The sequence below is a fragment of the Aythya fuligula genome, chromosome 22 (genome assembly GCF_009819795.1).
Source record: "Aythya fuligula isolate bAytFul2 chromosome 22, bAytFul2.pri, whole genome shotgun sequence".
NCBI lineage: Eukaryota > Metazoa > Chordata > Aves > Anseriformes > Anatidae > Aythya > Aythya fuligula.
Genome location: NC_045580.1, coordinates 7,550,960 through 7,575,000, shown reverse-complemented (window position 1 = coordinate 7,575,000; position 24,041 = coordinate 7,550,960). Strand labels below are relative to the sequence as shown.

Sequence of the window (24,041 nt, the reverse complement as noted above, 5' to 3'; positions counted from 1 at the left end):
TATCCCTAACCCTAACCCCAAACCTAACCCTAACCCTAACCCAAAGAGAACCCGAACCCTATCCCTAACCCTATCCCTAACCCTAACCCTAACCCTAACAGAACCATTACCCTAACCCTAACCCTAACCAAACACTAACCCTAACCCTAACAGAACCCTAACCCTAATCCTAAGAGAATACTAACCTTAACCCTAACCGAACCATAACCCTAAAAATAACCCTTACCAAACACTAACTCTAACCCTAACCCTAACCGTAACCCTAACCCTAACCCTAACCCTACCCTAACCTAACCCTAACCCTAACTCTAATCCTAACCCTTACCCTAACCCTAACCTTAACCCTAACCATAACCCTAACAGAACCATAACCCTAACCCTAAAACTAACCAAATATTATCCCTAACCCTAACCCTAACCCTACCCTAACCCTAACCCTAACCAAACCTAACCCTAACACTAACCCTAACCCCTAACCCTAACCTTAACGGCGGATCTAACCCTAACCCTAACCCAAACCCTAACCCTAACCCTAACCCTAACGCTAAGGACCCTAACCCTAACCCTAACCCTAACGGCGGATCTAACCCTAACCCTAACCCAAACCCTAAACCTAACCCCTAACCCTAACGGCGGATCTAACCCTAACCCTAACCCTAACCCTAAGGACCCTAACCCTAACACAAATCTAACCCTATTTATCTAACCCTAATCCAAATCTAACCCTAATCCTAACCCTAAACCTAACCCTAACCCTAACACAAATCTAACCCTAACCCTAACCCTAACAGAACCCAAACCCTAACCCTAACCCTAACCGCAACCCTAACCTAACCCTAACCCTAACCCTTACAGAACCATAACCCTAACCCTAACGAAACACTAACCCTAACCCTAAGAGAATCCTAACCCTAACCCTAACCGAACCATAACCCTAACCCTAACCGAACCATAACCCTAACCCTAACCAAACACTAACTCTAAACCTAACCCTCACCCTAACCCTTACCCTAACCATAACCCTAACAGAACCATAATCCTAACCCTAAACCTAACCAAATATTATCCCTAACCCTAACCCTAACCCTACCCTAACCCTAACCAAACCTAACCCTAACCCTAACCCTACCCTAACCCTAACCAAACCTAACCCTAACCCTAACCCCTAACAACCCTAACCCTAACCCTAAGGACCCTAACCCTAACCCTAAGGACCCTAACCCTAACCCTAAGGACCCTAACCCTAACCCTAAGGACCCTAACCCTAACCCTAACCCTAAGGACCCTAACCCTATCCCTAAAAAGCATGTCATAGGTATCTTTAAAAAATGATAAATAACAAACAAACACACTGTGTTGCATATTGTCAAATATAACAAAAACATCCCAGTCCCACTAAAACAGACAATTAGCTCAATTCAGAAGTTTGTGGTGGCTTTTTTCCCCAAAAGCACAAGTTTTTTCTTGAAAAGATCCCCTGGACAGAGCAACTTCAGACTGTTTCTCCATGGCACAGACTACTTCATTCCTCAAGACTCAGTGCATTTCACAGTTAAGTGTCTTTCAAGTGTTTTCTTCCTTCCTTTTTGTTCCAAAAAAAAAGATCTGTTGTCTGAAAAAAATCCCTAGGAGAAAGCGAGCAGAGCAGTACTTGAACAGCCATGGACTAGAGACACAGAGGGAGCAGAACTGGATTTTCCCAATGCCAGATTGCAACCCAGAGCAGAACCTCATCCTGCCCGTCCTTTTATTTTCCATTTTTCTCTTCTCTGGTGTAACAGATAACAACACAGGGAGCAGCACAGCTAATACGTTCATAGGTGGCTGCTGGATTTTCAGACTGGTTCTAAACCGTTCTGTGTAGGCAGAGCAGAGACCTGACACTGAGCACTGAAAGATGAGGAACCCTGCTTACAGCTGGAAGCTTGCAGAGCAAATCACTTCATGGTAAATCTTTATTAGTAAATCTTACAAGCACAATCTTTCAGAAAAGGAACTGAAGAATGCTTTTGTAGCTGTCCAAGAGTGTCAGCACATGCTTTTTATTTTGTTATACAGGAGTGCTCCTAGCCTCCCATTTTTTTCCTCGTTTGCTTCGACCTCCTGGATTTCAGGATAGTGTAGTTTGCATGCCATGTGTACCGTTCTGAGAGGAGAGGAATGTAGAACGCACGCAGCAGCTTTGAGGACCTGAAACCAGAAAGGAAAAAATAAATCATCCTTAAAGTGCTCATTAGCCAACACGTTCAAACCGATACAAAAGAGGCTTTGCAAAAGGTCTGGGTTGGTGAGTCAGGGATGCAAGGGATGTCAAGGGTACAAGCGTGCAGAGCCCAGTCCCATTTTCTTCTCGCTGGTGGGACCGAAGCTGGTTTGTGACAGAATCACCAGCTGGAATCACCACCGTTCTTCAGCCTGCCCACTACCCACTCCAGTGGGATCAAGGAGGACAGAGGTCAGGAAGGTGTTGTTGTGCTGATCTTCTGCTGAGGGTATTGAATTAATGGGGACAGACTGCCTTAAAGCCTACGAGGCATTTTGCTGCCAGCATTCGCCCTGTGCCCTGCTCGTGCTGGGAGCTGGCATTTCGCAGCACTTCACAACAACGGGGCCAATGGAGTACTCAAGCAGGAGGGCTTAATGGCTGTATCTAATTAGGACCTTATGTTTGATTGGTAATTGCTGGAGCTGTGCTAGTCGAGTACATTTTGAACACATGCATTCTTTTACCAAGCAAGCTACAAGTAAAAGCCAAGCTTAAACGTGAAAAAGAAAAGCAATCCAATTTCCTCCATCAGCAACACCAAACCCTGCAAGATTTAAACTTTTTAGCAATGTATTGAAATCATGGCTGGACAGAGTCTTCCTTCCTCTGCATTCAAGCTTATCTCCTTATCTCTTTGAGGTCAACTTGTTGGTATGTCTGCTAAGGCTCAATAGCTCACGGCTAACTCCATCTACATAGAGCTTGAAAAGCAGCAGCAGCACTCAGATCTGATTTGCAGCACTCCCAGTGGTCAGGGATGGGATGCAGATCCAGCACATACTCGCCTGTCACTGTAATACACACAGCCAAGGTTCTGGACTTGCAATTCAAGTCAATCTTTCAGAACAAAGATGAATTGTGGTTTTTCTGCTTATTGTAAGGCAGCACTGGATTTCTGTAAAAAATGCAGTCGAAAAAACAATGGCAGGAACTGCCCCCGTGAACTACACCTCCCAGGAGGCTCCCAGGGTCCTAGGACATCCTTACTGCAACGCATCTGAGTACAAGCAGCTCCTGATCTCCTGCAACTTGGGGTAAAAAAACATCCAGGAGAAGCCTGGTGCTACCTCATTGCACTGGCACAGCACCACCTAGTACCAGGGTCCTGTTACATGAGGTGCAATACAAGCACCAGGCATTATTCTGTTGAAGTTCTTTTTAGACAAAAGGACAGAGGGAGCAGTGTCTGTCCCATGCTGGAGAGGGGAAACGGAGGCAGAAAGTACTGTCTACCTGCAGAGAGGCCCAGGAACTGTGAAATTCCAAAAATCCCCAAGTCCCACCTCTACCTGTAAGTCTGCCTCCTTTCAACATCCAGGATCCTCTGTAAGCCAGTTTTTTGCCACTCATCTGGTACTTTAGGGTATAGAAATGGCGATTGCTTCACTTTGTGAAGTGTCTAAATACCACCACTGAGTTTTGGTCCAACTGGGAAATTGTGGTAAAGGGAGGGTCTGAGAGTCCTAGCCACAGCCCCAGGAGCACCAGGCTCCACCTGAGCCCCTTACTCACACATTCACCTTCACTTTTTTCCACAGGCCAAATTTCCAGTAGGAACTGAAAATATAATGTCAGAAAGATTCCCAAGCTGGCAATCCAAAAAGAGCCTTTCTGAAACTTCCCTCGGTCATGCTGTTAGGGATGGCTGGCAAAAGATGCCTCGACCTTGTTTATAGCACCCAATTTTAAATGCACCCTTACAGGAATTCACTGATGCCAAAAAACCTCGATGGCTTTTCACTCACCAAGTCTGCCTCCTGCCTGCCAGCTTAACTTGTAAGGCAGTCTCAAAGACCGAGCTCTTACACCTGCCTATCGAATTTGGCTGAAACAACAGCAGACTCACAGGTCTGCTGGGAGGAGATTGCCTGCACCTTATTCCTTTAAAAAGCCAAACAAAACTCACTACATCAGCAAGAAGTGCATAGTGAAGAGTCCTTTAAAAATAATCCTTGATCCTCACCCTTCCCAGCTTGCGTAACACTCCAAGGCCACCCAGGTAATTAATGCTCAGCATACAAGTTTTACAAAGGTTCCTTGTAACCAGCAAGCTGCCTCTACTGGAGAATGGATTTCAAGCTGGCTTTTGACAATGTGTCTTTCCTCCCCGAGTATAGCTGTTGTAAGCAAATAATTGCAAAAAACATTAGTTGACAGATTTGCCAGCCTTTCTCACTCCTCAAACATGTAAAACATACCTGGAAGCATCTAGGAATGGCTTGTAGGCAATGGTCACCCACTCTTCTTTGTTCAAGGAATACCTTGGTTCCCTCGGGGTTTCAGCCACTGTGTCCAAGTCCACCAGGTAGTGGCATTTGGAAATGTCAATCTGCAGAAAGAGAAAGATTCTTGTTTATTTCCTGTAGGCTTCTGGGTGCAGGTGTCTATTTACACAAGCTGTTCCTTTTCTGTAACAGGGGGTTTATATTTCAAGCAACAGGGAAAAAGCTTTTTGCAGGATACATAGTAATATATTTGTAATGTTTTCAAGTAAAACCCTTATGCAGGAATAAAAGCTATCACTGCTGCTCTGGTCATAGGAGGGAAGTCCTGGGCTGCCTGTGTGATGAAGTACCACTGCCAGCTCTCTTACCAAAGAACAGTCAACTCACAGGGGGAAATTTGAGGCAGTAGAACCAATTCTGCTGGTATTTTGCCTTGTGGTTCTCTAAAAAGCTTCTAAAAACTTCTTACAATGCTGACTCCACAAGGTCCCAAGGCAGAAGACTTGACTATCTTTATTGTTAGAAAGCTTTCCTGATGTCTAAACTGAATTTTTTCTTTTCTTAGTTTGTGCCTGTTCCTACTTGTTTTACACTATGAACAAGGAATTATTATTATTTTTTTTTTAATTCTTTTTACATACTTGAGCTCTGTTATCTGAAAACGGCTTGCCTGCTCGGCAGCCCTCTTTTACTCACTCTTCCTTCTATAGTCATGCTTGCTACCCCTGGGGATCATTCTCATGGGCCTGCTCTGAAATGTCTTCCATTAGTCACATCCATCCTGACTGCGAACTGGGAGGCAGCACGCTCATGATGTTCCATACCGAGCAGCAAAACACAAGTCACACAAGATCCTCTGCAAATACCCTAACACGTGGGTATTTACTGGGTCGGAAGCAGCTTCTGATTCATCATAGCCCTCCATCCTTTCCTGAAGGACCTGTGCATAGCAGGCTGCTCCTCATCCCACAGGCGGACACCTGGTTATTTCTGCAGTGCACCATTCATGCTGAATTGCATCTTTTTCAGTTGCTTTCTCCACTTTGCCACAATAACTCGGAATTCTAATTCCCACGCTGGATCTAATGCAATTTAATAACTATGTTGCCTATTATTCTTGCCTATTATTCTTCACCCCCTGCAAATCATTGATTAAAAAGGACAGACTTTCACAGTTCCCAGTACATCTTTGTAAGAAATAAAACTCTTCCTTAGCAGTTTGAGAGACAGGTCCACCTCCCCGGTAGCACAAGTACAAGCTCAGTGCTGTTCAACATGATTCAGGAAGAATTGCAAAAACAAGAAGGTCAAATGACTTTCCCCCCCAGTGTCCCACAGCAACAGAAACACTCCGATTTACTTCAGTTTTCAAGCAGGGCAGTAATAGATGCTTACAGCTGAAACACCGAGTTCAGCCTCATTTCTGCAAACACTCATTGGTTTTAAGCTGTCCATGGCTCTGACAATTCTTTTGAACCATTTTCTCCCCTTTAAGGGGCCAACAGACTCATGCTGTTTGTATTTGTTTGCTATGATGGTTCTTTCTAGTGCCTACTTAATTATTTTTTTTTTTTTCTTAATGTGCGTATGCCTGCAGTCCTTAAAACCTGCTTAAAACTTGAGGCAAGATCGTGTTTTCTTGGTATTACCAGCTCAGAAGCAAAAGTTTTAAAACTGTTTAAAATTCACATGAAGTAGCCAATTTCTGCACATGTCCCTGGACCTTTCTTTTGCATGAGAAATAGCAAAATTGGAGGGTGACATTAAGGAGCAGCCATGAAACAAAAGCGTATTTTGTTCTGTTAGTCACAGGCTCTGCGCCAGCCAGCTGTCTGTGCTAAAAATACGCCACAGTTGAAGATTTCGTAAAGGAAATGCACTGCGGCAGACAGCGTCTCTCAGGTGGGAACACGCCTCCTTCCCACTTCCATAGCTACATAACAGCTCCAAGGAAGAGAGCTTTCACTCAGCACATTGGTCTCGGCTTTTACCACACAGTTGGCTCCTGTCTTACAGTGCTGCCTTCCAGCTGCTTCTTTGAGGAGATCACAAGTGTTCGTAGAATGTTTAACAAGCCAAAAATGTGAAAAAATTAATAAAAAAGTGCACGTCCATTGTCTTCAGCTAGGATCCACCCTCTCAGGTAAAGCAGAGACCCGATGCTCTGTACACGAGTGCTTCCTGGACTCTGATGGACAAAGCACAGCTCTCCAGCTGTGGAGACGATGAAAAAAGGACTATGCATATACTGACAGTTCCCCTCATTCACCCTTGAGGCAAAAAAGAGAAGGATAACTAAATACCTAGTATTTAGCACACCACTAAGATTTAAGCTGCTAAATAATTCCAGAGAAATTAGCTAACAATAATTTGGAAAACACGCATATGCACGTGCCATTTTTGTTTAGATAAAGCAAGAAAAAGTTGTAACAAGTCAGTAATGCATGACAGTAATACACAAATGGCTTCCCATGAAAAGCACTGTTGCAATTGTTTCTGTGATTTCCAAATTAAGTTCCTCCTCTTCTGTTGTAAATGATTAATATATCTGTATTTTAAAATAAAAGTACTAAGGAAATGTTGATCCCTGCTCAGTGACAAACATCTTCTGCTGGGGATTTCAAACTAATTCAGGTCAGTTTCCTGTAATCACAGTAACATTATAACAAGCCCCAAACTGCAGTGACTAGGAAATATTACTTCTTACTCGTTTTTTTTAACCTCTTCAAATGAAAAATAGGGAGACAAAGCACAAACAGAAACCAGACTCACACAAATGGGGAAGTTTCAAAGTGCTGTAGAGAGCCCGTTTTTGTTCTGTAATGGTACTGACATGGGACACAAAATGGAGAGATCCAACCACAATTCTAGGCACTGTATTAATATAAGTGGTAAGGTAAGGGAAAGAAAACAGGAACGGCATCCTTACGTATCGAGATGGCTCTTCCTTGTTCTGGTCGTTCATGTCAGTGGGAATGATCCGTGTGGCCATTGGTCCCTTGGCAAAGGGTTTTGGTAATTGGCCCCTGAACTCCGACAGGATAAACTGGAGCTGCCAACTGCAGAGAACAGCGTCAGAAAGCCTGGCAGGAAACTGCAGGAGCTAGTAACACTTAGCATGGAGAAAACCAAAAGCATAACCCAGGACATTTCATTCCTGAGGGCAGACAGCACTGCTAGGACAGTCACACTGCAAATTTACTTTGTGACCAACAATCTGCTGACACCAAACTTGTACATCGTTTGTTGCGGATATGCTGGTGACAAACATACAAGGTCTTGAAGGTTACTCCCATAAATCCTTCTTATGTGAAGTGCCCCTCCTTGTGGAGCTCAGCAACTCATATCTTTTACATTAAAAAACTTACTTTTCTGGCAAGAGAAAGCTGCTTGGAAATCTGTGCCATTCCTTTCCCACGCAGACGTTAACTGGTCTCCCCTCTGGCACAGTGTGAATGCTCGGGTCAGTAGCGATCCTGTGAAATTCTGGGTACAGGTCCAGAGGCCCATGGTAGCCTACAGAAGGCAGGAATTTGTAAATAAGTCCGAAGAAATAGACAATTTTAATGACTTATTTGGAAAGACTATAAATAAAAATATATATATGTTGTTGTTTCTTTAAAAATTGATAACAATGAATAAAATAATTTGTCTAAGCTGAGCAGCTGGACTTTAAAGCTCCTCAACATGCTAGAGGTGTTTGTACCATAACACCTTTATTCCCATTCTCCTCTCCTGACTGTCAGTGGCTACTACCATGCAAAAACCACTGCTGCTACCTAACTTTGATGAGGTGGGAAGGCTCGCTGCATGGCTGTGAGCCAAGGAGGCACTTAAGGATCACAGCCATACTTAATCCATCTCCACTCAGGAGAAATGCACCCAATTCTCACAGTTCTACATGCGAAAATGTTTGTTTCAAGTGGGATCATATATTTACAAGTTGTAAGTATCTGCCTAAATACAAGTCTAGGTGCACATTTTACATCATTATAGTTGTACTGGCTGAAGGTGAAAAGCAACAAATTTTTAACTGATTAATTCTAGTAATACATACATACACACACGTACACATTCATTAATGGTGACACCATTAGTATTTATTCCTTTTCCTGCAATAATGACACCCACATACTCAAGATTGCCATATTTTTCCTGTGTTGGTACAGTCAAAGCAGCACAACTCTGGCAGGCCTTAAGACCTGCCAAGACTGATGCCCAAGAAACCGCAGAAGCAGTCTAAAATACCCACCTCTGAATAAGGCAACTGAGCGTGACAGTGACAAAAGGCCAAAGAGAAAAACAGTCCCCAGAGCCAACCAGTTGGAGGAGACTGTGTAGTGCTCCAGGCGGTAGCGCTGGAATATGAAGTGGTAACACTTCTGAGAAAGGAAAAAATTGACGACAAAGTTATTCAGACTCTGAAATTTTATCAAAATCATGTTTTTCATACGGACGTTAAAGCAGCGTATGCATCTCCCACCAGTTCTTTGGTCTGGGACTTCATTTTTTCATTCAGACCCGCAAAATTACACAGAAAGCCACGTGGTTCAGTCACATCTCATATCTCTTAATCTTTTCAGCTCTCTGCCCTAGGACGGCCTCTAGTCAAGCTGTGAAGTGCCTTCCCTCTGCCAGGGCCCCACCTTGGCTGGTCCCAGGTGAACCAACAGCTAGAGTCCCTTTCAGAAGCGTCCTGTAGGATTCCCTACACAGGCTGTTCCCGTTTTTAACGGTGGACAGACTTCCTAAGTAAAGGAGTATGCCCCACCTACACAAACTACAGCTTTGGAGTGGATAAAGGAACATAACAGCACATCCTACAGACACCCCTAAACGCAGGCAGCTTTGAAACAGCCCTTTAGGTTTTTCTAATGTAAAAGCCTTCCTAGGAAGAGCTAGGAGGAACTGCACTAAGCACTTGGCTCGGTCCCTTCCCCCGTTCTGCCTTTCTGCAGGAATTGTCATTCACTTCATGTCCTAACCTGGTTTCTGCTCCCCTTGCCTTGTTTGTATTTTTCTCACAATAGCCAAATCCACATGTTTTTTTCTTTTTTTTTTTTTTTTTTCCCCAGTGGATTCTCTGACAAGCTTGCACTATTAGAGGAATTTCAATTAAATTCTCAGCTAGATACTGAATACTGGACAAAATGTCAGAATATGAATTACAGAAATACACACTAGAGTTTCCTAAAGCCATGTTTGACAGATGTCCTAAGCTGTTGCCCTCCAATCAATCTTTTGACAGCACACAGTAATTCTCAGCCAAAGACAAAACCACTGACATTATGAAGCTCAATCCTTAAACAAACACAAGGGCTGAAACTCATCTGGGTGTTCCAGCCTAGCTCTGCAAAGCATCAACAATGCTGGGAAATCAAAAGCCAGAGCTGCAACTAGCTGGGGCGGGGTGAGAGTGCCTGAGGGATGCAGGGGACACCAGCAGGGAGCTCAGGACAGGAACAGCCAGCAGTGGGGCATAGCAGGACAGACGGGTCATGGCAGAACAGCTGCAGTGGGCTCCAGCAGGGACAAGTGACTGCATTCTTGTGCCTCTTTCACAGAGTAGAGACGTAATTTTGAGTTTTGGGAAGGTTTACATCAATTCGGAATGCTTTACTCTATGAAGCTTTGAGATTGGTTTTTACTTTTGGCTCTTCAAATGCCCCAAATAATTTCCTGATGCCTAAACAAGAATACTTCTTCAAATCAGTGAAGATTCCTACTAGGATACAAAAAATAAAACACAAACATTTCCTATACACACTCAAATTCCCATCCCTTAAATCTTGTTTAACAGCAGACGAAGAAGCCACGATGCTATAACCAAGTTACTAATCCTTGTGACATCCCTCAGATGTTGCGTTGGTGCTGCAACATCACAAGAGTTCCTCCCACGGAGGATGGCAGAATTCAAACTCACCACAAAATAATTAGTTAAGGAAATATTCTCGACTGCTTACCACTTAATATAATCCCAGACAATGATTTTAATAGTCCAGACAGGTTATTAAGAAGTCTGGACTGAAGGCCAAGCTTATTGGATTAGCTCATTCCGTATGATGCTCGGGGAAGGAAGTCCCAAATATTTTTGCTGTTACATCAATTTACAGCTTTGGGAAGCGACGTTAAAGAATCGAGCCAGCAGCTTCCTAAAGGTATGAGCTCACTGAAAGTACTAAACCTCTCAATCCACAAACTTACCTGAAGAGCAGACAGAGCTACAGCGCTGCAGAGACATATGAGGGGATAGATGGGAAAGAGAAACCTCTCCTCTTTGTGGGGCTGACTGAAGAAGATGCCGATCCAGATGTACATAGGAGCTAGCGTCAGCCAGTAGGGACGGCCCAGATTCTGAACTGAAAGAAACACACACTCAGCAGAGCAGCAATGTAATCAGAAGTTTATCCTACTCCTGCTCTTACACACACCCACCAGGTGCATTATCACTTCTCACATTCACAACTCAACAGATTTTAAAAGACAGAGAATAATGATCAGGCTGCTGAATCCAAAATGACCAAATCCATCCAGAACTGGCCCATCTAAACAGGCAGTGGGAAGTTCTGGATTTCCCACTGCGTAGCGTGCTGCACAACCCAGATTAGGAAGACTCGCCTCTGGATCTATCCCTTGCTTGCAAATGTTTTTTTTGGCAACTGGCGTTTCCACAACCTTCCTTGCTTCATTACAAAAATAACAGCACGAGAGATCACTCAGGCACCTTCTGCTCAACACAGGAAATAACCGATTCAAAAATAACAACAATTACCCTGAATTTTAGTCACGCTGAGGAGGGTTCCACAGCACCTGACAATTTTCAATCCCTTTTCTGCCCCCATGCTACTCCCCACAGAAGAGTTAAACAATTGAGCTAACAGCATTTCGCAGACAATAAGAGCAAGGCACTCAGCAGAGTGGCTCCTGCTGTTAAGAACAAGAACCCCAAGTGAACAGCTGGAAATCTTGCATTTACAGCATCTCCTGCTGAGCTTTTACTGGTTTCTGACAGTATGTCAGTCATATCCAAAAGACAGATAGCAAATACCTGTTAACATCCGTTTTCAGCAAGGCTTATGATATTATTGTTTCTTGTACTCAGTAAAACCCAGAGTAGAGCCCTGACTGGCCTGATGAATCCGGCGGGTGCAGCTGACACTTAATGAATCTTCCTTTGGCAAACAGCAAAGGTACATCCACACTTTCAACACATCTTCTTTACAGTCACTTGCCAGACATCACGTACTCAAACTGAGGTCACTTTACTTAGGAGAAAGCCCCATAATGAAGCAGGGAATATTCTAGCTCCTCCTTTCTCTACCCTCCGTACAGAGGACTCAGTTCTGCAAGTTGCAGAGCACAGAAGAGCCCAGGTTCAAGCCCTACGTTGGCAGCAGCACAGACCAGAGAATGCATTTGTGCAGGCTCAGCCCCAGCAATGAAAAAGCCTAAAACCAGCCCTGTTCTCCCAGTTATTGCAGTAAACGTCCTGGCAGTGAGATAAAAAAAGTAACAGTGGAAGCTGGCAGCAAGGCTGCCATTTCCTGCTGCAGGTGAGATGGAAACAGCCATGGGTACGTGGTTCCTCCTCACCTTAGAGCTCTGACAGGGCTACTGCTAATGCATTGGTATTTCTGGCTGAAGGTTACATACACTGTACAACTTGTTAAGCTCACTCTGTGTGTGGACAGTTTAGCCTTGACAACATAATGTTCTTCTTCAGGTGAAGACAGGAAACACAGGAATCGCCCTTAAAGGAAAAAGGCACATTCCTGCCCTTTTGCAGACAGCACAGTAGATATATCTCACTGCCTCTTCTTTCTACACAGTAATTCCACTGTGTGGTTAATACTGAGCTGAGTAATGAGCTCTAGGAACTGCGCTATTATTCCCAAAACTTCCCCTGAGCCTAGTTTCACTTCCAATAAGGGCAAGCTGCTCTTTGGCAGACAAGCTCTGCCTTTACTAACAAGGTTTACAATCTGGGCTCTCTGTGCTCAGCTCTCACAGCTATCCTGCACTCACCATGAAATTTCTGAAGCAGGCACTCCATCAGATAAGTCAGCGGTAGCACAAGCAGCGCCAAAATAAATGCCACGTTGAAATTCAGAAAGCCATTGATGAAATAGAAGGACCAGGGTTCGGTACCTGAAGGGAAAAAAAAGAAAAAGTTTTCGAACATAAGGATGTTTGAGATCTGGATGTCACAGCAGCTTCATTCCTTCTCTGCCCAACACAGACAGAAGCAGCAGCAGACATCAATTCTCCCCACTGCAAACATACTGAAACCACAGAATGGAAAGGGCATGGACAGAAGATTGTTCTCTTTTCTGAAATTATTTTTCTCTCCTTTTTTTTTTATTGGGTCACAGTAAACTTTACATCTGCTGCTCATGTATCAAAGGCAACTCTAACAGTCAGCCTTGTCCAGCAACCAGTTCTGCAACACAGAACTCACCCTCGCATTAAGAGCCTCCGCAGAAAGAAGAGGCTGTAACCCCTAAAGCCAGGAAATTCTCCTCCAAATTCATTCTAGTTGCAGAGAAGCAACAGATACAACGCAAAGCCACCTAATGTTAACAAGAGATAATTGTCATTCTGAAGTGGCGATGTACACTCTGTGGGAGCAGAAACAGAAAATGGCAGAAGAGCTCACACTCACATTTCACCCCAAAGACTCTGCCACTACCATTCATCCAGCCGCCAGGTTTTGGTACCTCCTTAGTGTCAACACCACTTCAAATTTCCCTGCTTCAATACGTTTTAACAGGAGCAAGCCAACTCCACCTCCTAAGATCACATACTTGGGTACTGGTTGCAAGCTTCGAAGGATGCAAACTGATGAATTCCACTCCAGCTGTCATTTATTTGACTTTTAATTCCTGGTGTTTAAAATCCCAAACAATAAGGAACGCCAGTTCCTCTCTGCACGTTTGCCACTTTCTCAGCGCAATTAGCTCAATCAGTCAGTAAATGACATGCGGGGCTTTAATCACTGCACTGTTGTGACATGTGTCACATGCCACAGCAATTTCCTGCAATCAGAGCCACTTGAAAAGGGTCCATGTTGAAATTAATCAGACAACTGAAAAGCAGCAAGGAAAACCCAAAACCTCTGCAGCTCCTACAGTTAAACATGATTGGAAGCTGCACTAGTAACATCAGGAACATGAAGCTGGAGTTACTACAGCAAAGTCCAAGCAACTGATGCTTATGTACAAAACATTTCATTGTTAGCACTGAAAGCAAACTGCAATTACAGGTTCAGGTTTTGGGAAATAAGGGTCCTTAAGGGAACAAAAAAAAAAAAAAAAAAAAACACCTTCTTTCTCCCTCCACCTGCCTAATTCTTTCAAGTCCCACAGGAGTACAATCCTCAGTCTAGAAGTCTGCATACGGGATACAGGAGACTAAAAGATCAAGCAATGGGCACGAACTGCAGCATGTTTCCCTCCTCTGAAATCAGGGCTGCTGAGCAGGATGTCTGTAGAGGGAAATCCTGAGGCAGTGGGGTATCACGCTGTACATCTTCCAGTGGACACCTACAAGCGTGTATGAAGAGGGCTTGGTTTTATTTCCTCAACCCTGCCACCTCCAGATTCTCTTCTGAGGCAGCACAACAGGTTTCTAAGGACTTCCAGAAGGGTTAACAATGATTAGGCCACACTAGTTAAAAGTTCTTTAGAGCAACAAGGTCTCTCCCTATAAAAACAAACGTGCTATAAGTGGATACCACAGTCTGCTTCCTTACTCCCACTACAAGCTGTGGCTGCTTTATCACAGAAGATTTCATCATGAGAAAGAAGCTCTCTTAAACTGATGTGAACTGTTACCCACCAGCATTTTTAGGCTACGGGTAAGCTGCCCAGCACAGCCAAGTCCCAAATCTTCAAGGAATAGATTGATGCTTCCACAGCATCACCTTCAGACCATGGCAGAAGATTTAGCTTCCTGTAAGCACCCCACATGCCAGAGCTGAGCAGACGTGGGCTGCAGGAGATGCTGATGAAGCCATTCAGGAGACCCTGCCCTAGCCACAGCTCAAAGTACTACCATTCCATGAGGAAAACAACTGGAAGCAGTGTCAGACACTGAGCCAGAAACTGTTCTGAACTTCATGCTCTGTCCCAGGCTTCAGGAGCACTTCTGGATATCAAACTACAGAGAAGTTGCTAGAGCTTAACACACTGCCATGCTCCAGCTTCATCCCGGCAATGGTGAGGCTGCTTCAGGACAAAGCAGGGGTGTTACGGACTGGGCTCCAGCTAAGGTGGCCCTCACCTTGTGTCTGTCACAGGCTAAAAGCCTACATACAGCCCGGCATTGTAGCTCAGCTGTTAAGCAGAAATTAAACCACAATACTTTGATCACGAGTCACAGCCCTCATTCTAAGCAAGACTGATTCAGCCCTAGCATAACTAACAGTCTCCTTTCAGCATTTCATTTATTTTCCTTCTGTTTAAGAACCAGGACTCAACAGAGCAAGGTGTCACATTAACAGCTCCAGCACATTTCACCTGAGCTGAACAAAACTTCCCCGAGTGCAATCACAAGGCAAGTCAGAGCCCAGGCTCTGATCTCAGGAACTGGAGGAAAACCTTTGCTGTGAATTGAGTGTTTTTGAGACACAGGCACACAAAAATACCCCAAAGCCTCAGAATCAGACAGAGATATATGCTTAGCAGCTACTTTTCCTTGGCTGTAGAAACCTAATAACCATCCCAGGGAAAATTTTATTGCGTAGACTGTATTAATCCAGAAAGTACACATTCCAAAAGCCTTTTCTTCAGGACTCCAGTCTGCATGCAAACCACAAAAATAAAAATAAATAAAAAAATAAAAATAAAAACTGTGGTGCTTACACTGAAGATGATATAGGTTGAGTATTCTGCAACCTGCAGCAGCTTTTGCTCCAATCATGTGAAAGTTGGGAAATCCCTGTTCCAAAGCCAAAAGGCACTGGCCAGCCTTTCATCTCCCCTCGCAGTGTTATTTTCCCCAAGTGTTTTGAAGCTCCCCAAACACACACTGTTGTCCTGGCCACACCGCATTAAAGAGCAGGTTCAAGCAGGCTCTTTTTCTAGCCCAAGGATGTTATATGAATGTCACTATGAATAAAACACTTCAGAATAGATTGGTCCCTGGAGGCTGCTGGAAACAATTCATGCACCAGTGTGGAAAAGGTCAGGCATGAGCCCATGCCAAAACCCATCAGAAACAGAACCTGGAGTTTCCATTACAGAAAATTCACAGCAACAGACTTTAGAGCCTTCCTGAAGAGATGAAGGACCATGGCAAAGCATCTGTTGTCATGTTGTGCCATAGCACAAGGAACAAATCACCACTCAGCATCACCCAAAACAGCCCTTCAAATGAAGCACCAAATACGGCCTGTGGGGCACTGCCAGAAAGCCTCACCACTAACCACGGCTCAATTCCTCCCCGAATACCTTTATGGGGCTGAAAAAACATGACAGACATCACAGAGACAGAATCACAGAATCACAGAATCACAGAATTTTCTAGGTTGGAAGAGACCTCAAGGTCATCGAGTCCAACCTCCAACCTAACGCTAACAGCCCTCCACTAAACCATATCCCTAAGCTCTACATCTAAACGTCTTTTGAAGACTTCCAAGGATGGTGACTCCACCACTTCCCTGGGCAGCCTGTTCCAATGCCTCACAACCCTTTCAGTGAAGAAGTTCTTCCTAACATCTAACCTAAAACTCCCCTGGCTCAACTTAAACCCATTCCCCCTCGTCCTGTCACCAGGCACGTGGGAGAACAGGCCAACCCCCACCTCGCTACAGCCTCCCTTGAGGTACCTAAAAAGAGCGATAAGGTCGCCCCTGAGCCTCCTTTTCTCCAGGCTGAACAAGCCCAGCTCCCTCAGCCGCTCCTCGTAGGACTTGTTCTCCAGGCCCCTCACCAGCTTCGTCGCCCTTCTCTGCACCCGCTCAAGCACCTCGATGTCCTTCTTGTAGCGAGGGGCCCAAAACTGAACACAGTACTCGAGGTGCGGCCTCACCAGAGCTGAGTACAGGGGGACGATCACCTCCCTAGCCCTGCTGGTCACGCTGTTCCTAATACAAGCCAGGATGCCGTTGGCCTTCTTGGCCACCTGAGCACACTGCTGGCTCATATTCAGCCGACTGTCCACCATCACTCCCAGGTCCTTCTCTGCCTGGCAGCTTTCCAACCATTCCTCTCCCAGCCTGTAGCTCTGCTTGGGGTTATTGCGCCCCAGGTGCAGGACCCGGCACTTGGCCTTGTTAAACTTCATGCAGTTGACCTCAGCCCATCGGTGCAGCCTATCCAGATCCTCCTGCAGAGCTTTCCTACCCTCAAGCAGATCGACACACGCACCTAACTTGGTGTCATCTGCGAACTTACTGAGGGTGCACTCGATGCCCTCGTCCAGATCATCGATGAAGATATTAAAGAGGACCGGCCCCAGCACCGAGCCCTGGGGGACGCCACTAGTGACTGGCCTCCAACTGGACTTGGCTCCATTCACCACGACTCTTTGGGCCCGGCTATCCAGCCAGTTTCTAACCCAACGAAGCGTGCGCCAGTCCAAGCCAAGAGCAGCCAGTTTCTTGAGGAGAATGCTGTGGGAGACGGTGTCAAAAGCCTTGCTGAAGTCAAGGTAGACCACATCCACAGCCTTTCCCTCATCCACCCAGCGCGTCACTCTGTCATAGAAGGAGATCAGGTTCGTCAGGCATGACCTGCCTTTCATAAAGCCATGCTGACTGGGCCTGATCGCCTGCTTCCCCTTCAAGTGCTGCATGATGACTCTCAGGAGGATCTGCTCCATGAGCTTTCCTGGCACTGAGGTCAAACTGACAGGCCTGTAGTTTCCTGGGTCAGCCCTCCGGCCCTTCTTGTAGATGGGCGTCACGTTTGCTAGCCGCCAGTCGATTGGGACCTCCCCCGATAGCCAGGACTGTTGATAAATGATGGACAGTGGCTTGGCCAGCTCCTCTGCCAGTTCCCTCAGTACCCTTGGGTGGATGCCATCTGGCCCCATCGACTTGTGCACATCTAAGTGCCGTAGTAGGTCACCAACCAGTTCTTCATGGATAATGAGGGCCACATCCTGCTCCCCATCCCCTTCCACCAGCTCAGGGTACTGGGTATCCAGAGAACATCCGGTATTGCCGCTAAAGACTGAGGCAAAGAAGGCATTGAGCACCTCCGCCTTTTCCTCATCTCTTGTAACTAAGTTTCCCCCCGCATCCAGTAAAGGATGGAGATTCTCCTTAGTCCTCCTTTTTGTGTTGATGTATTTATAGAAACGGTCTATTTATAGACCTTGCACCCTAAGCTCCCTGAGGTCACCACCAGCCCTCTGAAGCCTAGAAACATAACGCTCTGCTACTTCTCATATCTAGGAGACATCAAGAACATGAACAAGAACAACCCAGCGCAGCAGTAGCTCCCAAACAAGCACCACAGCCTTGCCATCAAGGTTCAGACCTTGTAACTCACCCAGCATCCCAAATGGCCAGTCCCCAGGAACCCCTGAAAGGCAGATGATTTGCCTGCTAATTAGGTATCACTGATGACAACTTGGATTCCTCTTGACATCCATAAATTATTTCTAATTCCTTTTGGGATCCTACTGAAGTCACCAGCTTAGTTATTTCCCATGGCAATAATTTCTATAAATACAGGTTGTCTGAAACTTTTCTGCATTTCTTCTCACTTTTTGCTTCCATAAAACTACATAAAATGAAATGTTAATCCTGCCTTTCCCACTGTCCCCCTTCAGAAGTAAGGCAGTTTCCTTGCTCTGTATTCAGCTCTTCCTCTGGGAAGCAGAGATAATTCTTACATTGCTTATGAAGAAAAAAAAAAAAACAAAAAAAAGCTTATAGAAAGAAGACAGCAAGGAGAGCCAAAGTGTTATTATCACTACTTGTCACTAATTTATCAGTCTTCAGAAAGATTGTTTTCTCCTCAATTCGTTCATCCAAAAGAAATGGGGAGCTCAAGTGTTGTCTGCATGAGTCAAGTTGGCCCTGCCTCCAGCGTGACTGCCAGAACAGCAGCAGGTGTAGTAATTAACCTTTCTTCCTTCTCTGCAGTCTGGAAGATGCCTTTATGGTAACCTCAGATCCTGCCTTCCAGCCAACCCCAGGCCACACACTGCCAAATAAGCAAGGTGACTTAAGCCACAGCATGGAAGCAGGAAGTCTGTAGAGACCTGACGTGCACGAGAAGAAACTATAGGTTCTGCACTGCTGCTAGCTGCTCAGAGTTCTGGGGCCCATCTGTGAGGAACAACACCAGCCAAGAACCAGATTAAAGCTGACCCAAACACGTGCACACACAGACCACATGCTCCCACTGCACTCGCATTACATCCAGACAAGTTTGCTACTGACAGGTCTCAACAACCCCATATCACAGCGGATATGTCTCGTGATAGTTTACAGAACTTCCAAGTGAACAAAAGCTGCTTAAACCACAGCATGGGGAAGCAGACAGAAGAAAATATGAGGGCCCTGCCAATTTCCAGCTCGAGACAGACATCCTGTGGCAAAAAGCTGGAACTGCATCCCCTTGGAGCTTGCAGGATGTCTGATTTGGAATACATCAAAGAAAGGATCAGAGATCAAAACCTCAAGGGTCACCATGCCCTGACAGCAGCAAGAAAACTGTCAACTTCCTCATCTTATCTTCAACTCACCGTAGAGATCAGGTCCGTGAGAGGTGAAGACATTGTATAAAACAATGTTGAGGGGTGCAACTACCAGTTTTCCATAGTAATAGCTGTCCACAACTACCAGGGGCACCTGAAAGAAAGCAGCTATTATTTGTAGAGTGCCAACCGCTTTTGGCTGGACTGCCCAACAGCTCTATGTGATTTTGTTAATGGAACTTGCTCCTTCTATTGCAAGCCCAATCCACCCCTTTGTGCTTTTACAGGGACTTACCAAAAACAGGATCAACGACACCACACACCAGTTTAAGAAGCTTTTCCACCTCTGCTTCAGTATTAGCAAGTCAAAGGCAATAGGAAGCCTGAAAGAGAGACCAAGTATCAGCCAGAGACTATTCCTTCCCCACTGCAGGATTTTCTGCCCCAGAGCAAATGAGGCATTAGCTGGAAGCAAACCATCACTGTGCTGGGGTCTGCTACTACTCCACATTCCCAACATCCAACTCAGATCTTATCTTCAGTGTATTAGAACATGAAAATCTTCCGAAGCTAAGCTTTTCAAAAGCAAAGAAATCAGGCTGTGGAAGCCTGTCACACTGATCCTGGACTATGCTGGCTGCTCAGCCCCTGCTAGTTTCCTCCTCTTTCTCTCCAGCCCCTACATTTTCCCCAAACAGGCAAGCAACATAGCACATTTGGCAAAGTACAAAGTTCCTGAGCCTTCCTCCCCTTACCCAAGCGCTGCGCTGAAGGGCCAGCCCACAAGGGCTCCAGCAGCTATGCCCATCACTGCCACAGAGGTCTTGTCCATGTACCAGCCAGTCATGGCAATCACTGTGGTGTACATGCAGAAACTGCTGGGGAGGAAGGCTGCAACACAAAGAAAAAAAATGGCTTCTTAGCACAGCTGTCCCACAGCTAGAGAACTGCAAAGGCCAAAATAAGGCTAATCCTCTCACCCATCCCATTGGAGGTGGGCTGCTATATTGCCAATTCTCTTGTCAGTGAAAACAGAAAATGAAAGTTCTTGTTACTGTTCTGCCAAGGCCAGAAATAATCCCTTTAGGTACCAAGGCCTCTTTCCCCCACAGCACCCAGCAGTGGTAACCAGTTGACAGCATCCACGGTTGCAGGTAAACAGCCACTTGCAACACTTGCTCTACCCTCTATAATCTCCTAGGAAAACAAAAAACAACTGGGTACAGACTGGTGAGAAGTTAGTTAAGTATGAAGAGGCCTATTGCCTTGTGAGAACAATTAAAGAAAAATCCTTTCTCCATTCAGCATAAGCAAAAAAGGACAAAATATGAAATATCAGCACTCAACCTGTGATATTTCTATTTAAGTTTCTGTAATGCACACAACGCAGAAAACCTTTCCTCAAAACCTGTCTTCACACTAAATACCCACAGCAAGTGTTTTATCAGCCTTACAGTGGTTGGCTTGGCATAAGGGTACCAGTCAGGGAATAGGACAGAAAGGCAGATGACAATGCCAAAATACAAGAGGACCATGTCTGCTTCCATCAAATAAACATTCAAGGTAGGCCAGCCAACATCCTGTTTAAAAAGCATGGCCCACAGCACAAAGACTGTAGAGAACAGAAATAAACATGCCCTGGAAATTGTTAGGGTGATGCAAGGAACATCACTTGAATCAATGCTTTGTCATTACACCTGCCATGAGAAACACCTGCAAGAGAATGCAACAAGCTCTCCAGCACAGGGTGCTGATTGCCAGAGATATTTTGGTGCTGCAGATTTTCTTCTCTGCAGCTGTCTTTGGCTTCTATGGACAAGGTCATTGCCGCAGCAGACCCACCTGCAGATGAGCAGAACATCCCTGTGCTGAGAACTAAGAAGGCCAGCATCAGCCGACTCACATGTAGCCCAAACTTCTTGCACACAGCCCTAAGGAAAGAAAAGAGAATTAGAAACTACTGAAAGAACCTCAGCATGTGAAATAATAGTACCCAATGCAGGCAGAGCCAGAAGCAATCCAGAGAGCATCTCAAGAGCTTTAAGCTGAGCAATTCTCTTTACTCAGCTGCCAAAAGCAACCTCAAATGTAAAGCCAGAGGCAGACTTAGGATCCTCCTAAGCCACACTAGTGCAAAACTCCAGAACAGACTTGGCTTCTCCCAGTGTTAGTTGCACAAATTTCAAGAAGACAGAGAGTCTGTGCTGCTTTAGATCTTCTCAGTCTAAGATTCATACCCATCACAAAACCCCACTGTGCAAAAAGCCCCAGCTCACACTCTTAAAACTAGTCCGTTGCCAACAAAAAGTCAGGCACTGTAACAGTTTGAAAGCCACAAAGGAAGAGGCAGAAGGCAAAAGTAAAAGCCCAGATTAGTCAAGGTAATTGTATCAGCCAGTGGCGTTGACAGCCACTAAAGCAGGAGCTTGAACATACTTTACAGAGAGCAACAATTAATACATTCCACTAAAATTCACTGCGATAAGCAAGCGCAGCACCAGTCTCCTGCAGCAAAGCTCAGTTTACACTCCCACTCTGCTTGCTGGTATCATTAAAAAAAAAAAAAAAAAAAAAAAAGTGTAATCAACAAAATGCTAAAGAGATGTGGGTGGCAGATCCAAGAATATAATTGTGTCCCGACAGTAGAATTCTCACCAATATTTCATTAAGTTCCTTTGAGAACGTATATCTTGAAGTTTCACTGTGAAGCAACCCAATTAACTCAGACACATTTGCACACCAGCTTCAGGGTATATTTCCTGTGGTAACAACTGGATATGCTACTAACATTGTTGAAGAGCATTCACAGTAGACAGCTTCTAATACTCACTTATAGAAGTAGAGCTCACAAACACAGCTCAGGAACGCCAGGAAGCATCGGAGGAAATAGAAGATAAGAACCTAGGAGATGTACCCAAAATCAGAACAAGATTTGCAATGAAGCTTATGCACCTACTGCTAACAAGAGAGACCAAGTTGCAAAATTTCAGAACAGCATGGAGCAACTCTGGCAGCAGTGAATGAGGCTGCTCTTACAGGCCCAGATCCTGCACCAAGGGATGGCTGAAGCTCCAGCAGCTCAGGGCCTACCCTCTAACCCTAAAGTCCTTTACAGCAAAGAAAGATAACACAGTCCACTAGACTGATCAGAACTACTCCTCCTTTGTTTCATGTTATGCAGAAACACGTAAAAACATGTAAAGTATGGCAGAATGTGTACTTGGTGCCTTTTTTTTTTTTTTAAAAAGTATTCCTGTGAGCTGTTTGCAATACAGCTTGCAAAATCTTAATTTTTCTCTTACAGTCTATTGAACAAAAAAAAAAAAAAAATCTAAACAGCTACTGATATCTGGGGTAGAAAACAAGAGGGCCTTCTAAAGTGCCAGAGTAAAACTGGCAGCCTGTGGCTGCCAGGTACACTCAAAATGCCAAGAAACCACTAACCCTTCTGGGACAGCTTCTCAATCAAATCAAAGCCTGACAGCTTCCCTGAAATTTCCCAGTCACTCTTCCTTGGTTCTTCTTGAGTTAGCTCACAAACCCTTGCAAATCCTTACAGGGATGTCAGCACTGGTAGACTTATCATTTCGTAACTCTGACAACAAACAAAGCAGCTGTTTTATTCAAACTAAAGGCACTTTAAAAAAAATAATCAAAAAAGCAGTTTTGACACATCTGATTTACCTTATTTGTTTGTAGAACTCTAGCATGGAACAGCGCTGGTAAGGCATGGAGCCACAGGTAAGCATAGGAGCGGATGGCATAGGCTGGAGAGTATTCCCATGTCTGAAACCCCTTCCCATAAACGAGGTAGTGTGTCTGAAATGGAGATTAACATATATTAGTTATATATGAAGTGCATCACGCAGCAGACAGTTTTGCATTTCCCACTTATGAATTCTTAAGTATGTTTCTCCTTGAAAAACACCGATTAGCAAAAGGTTTTAAGAAAATCTGCATTTCTGCAGACAACCTACAAGTTCTCAAGTGCCTCCAAGGACACAGAGCTACTTACTGGTTCCCAGTAGTTGAACGTCTCATCGCAGTCTGAGATGTTGCTCAGGAGAGCTGCACAGAACCTGGCGGAGATGAGACACTTGAATGCCGTTGATCCTTCAGGGGCCCACACTTGTCCTGCTTTGCTCCCAGGTGGTCTAGCACAAAGAATACAAATATGCAGCAAGACAACTTAGTAGAAAGAATATAAATACGCACCAAGACAACTCATTAGCAATATCAAGGCTAGTTATGCGACAGCAAGCAAAGAACTGACAAGAACCTGCATGCAGAAAGTCACTGACTGCCATCCAAGGGGCCAAGAAATAATTTTATTTTTGAATCCCCCACACTGCCTGACCACATCTCTAGGGCAACACTTCCAAATCACCCTCTTGGACCTTATCACCTCAAGCAGCCCCTCTCCCCTCACACCGTGCACGCCGGGGAGCCTCTCGCACCCTCTGCCCTCCTCAGGGGACCCCCAGCACCTCACGACCACCATCCCGGGGACTCCCAGCACCCCACCACCACCACGCCGGAGCAAAACCCCACAGCCAGAGGCTTCTGCCCCTGGCCGGGAGGAGCGGGGACGCTGAGGGAAACCCCCAGAAGCGGCACAGCCCAGCCCGGCTCGCAGCCCCCCGGCGGCCGCCGCTCCTCTTCAGCCGGATCCCGCTCCCCCTCCGCCGCCCTGCCGCCTACTCCAGCCGAGCCTCCTCCGCCTCCGAGCGCGGCCGGCCCGCCTCGCCGCCGCCTCCTCCTCCTCCTCCTCCTCCTCCTGCCCTCGGCCGCTGCCGGGCCCCCTTGACCGCCATGCCGAGTGCGGGCAGGCGGCAGCCCGCTCCCTGCCTCCAGCGGACGAGATGGGAGCGGCGCCGAAGCCGCCGGCCGCCATGCCG

General features: G+C 45.5%; 1 protein-coding gene across 2 annotated transcripts; it reads right to left on the bottom strand.

Annotated features, from left to right (window-relative positions):
* Nucleotides 1-1,937: 1,937 nt before the first annotated feature.
* ALG9 (ALG9 alpha-1,2-mannosyltransferase) lies at nucleotides 1,938-23,972 on the bottom strand. 2 transcript variants are annotated; one of them, XM_032201933.1, is made up of 15 exons: nucleotides 23,845-23,972; nucleotides 23,159-23,297; nucleotides 22,828-22,962; nucleotides 21,974-22,044; nucleotides 20,986-21,074; nucleotides 19,899-20,034; nucleotides 19,439-19,526; nucleotides 19,192-19,297; nucleotides 12,517-12,639; nucleotides 10,696-10,850; nucleotides 8,744-8,873; nucleotides 7,860-8,007; nucleotides 7,421-7,550; nucleotides 4,465-4,595; nucleotides 1,938-2,190 (listed from the first exon to the last, which is right to left on the bottom strand). In XM_032201933.1, exons 1-15 carry the CDS (start codon nucleotides 23,955-23,957, stop codon nucleotides 2,067-2,069), a joined length of 1,818 nt encoding a protein of 605 aa, XP_032057824.1. In that variant the 5' UTR covers nucleotides 23,958-23,972; the 3' UTR covers nucleotides 1,938-2,066. The 2 variants fall into 2 exon arrangements, with proteins under 2 accessions (XP_032057824.1, XP_032057825.1); XM_032201934.1 differs by lacking the exon at nucleotides 23,845-23,972 and adding an exon at nucleotides 23,631-23,763.
* Nucleotides 23,973-24,041: the final 69 nt, after the last annotated feature.

What these genes read in the sequence shown, in the direction of transcription:
- ALG9 (XM_032201933.1), bottom strand. Translation starts at nt 23,957, where the DNA reads ATGGCGGTCAAGGGGGCCCGGCAGCGGCCGAGGGCAGGAGGAGGAGGA. An exon ending in TGTCGTTGATCCTGTTTTTG is followed by an intron (nt 19,298 to 19,438) that starts GTAAGTCCCTGT and finishes GCTTTCTTTCAG; the next exon opens with GTGCCCCTGGTAGTTGTGGA. An exon ending in AGGAAGAGCCATCTCGATAC is followed by an intron (nt 4,596 to 7,420) that starts GTAAGGATGCCG and finishes CTCTTTCTGCAG; the next exon opens with ATTGACATTTCCAAATGCCA.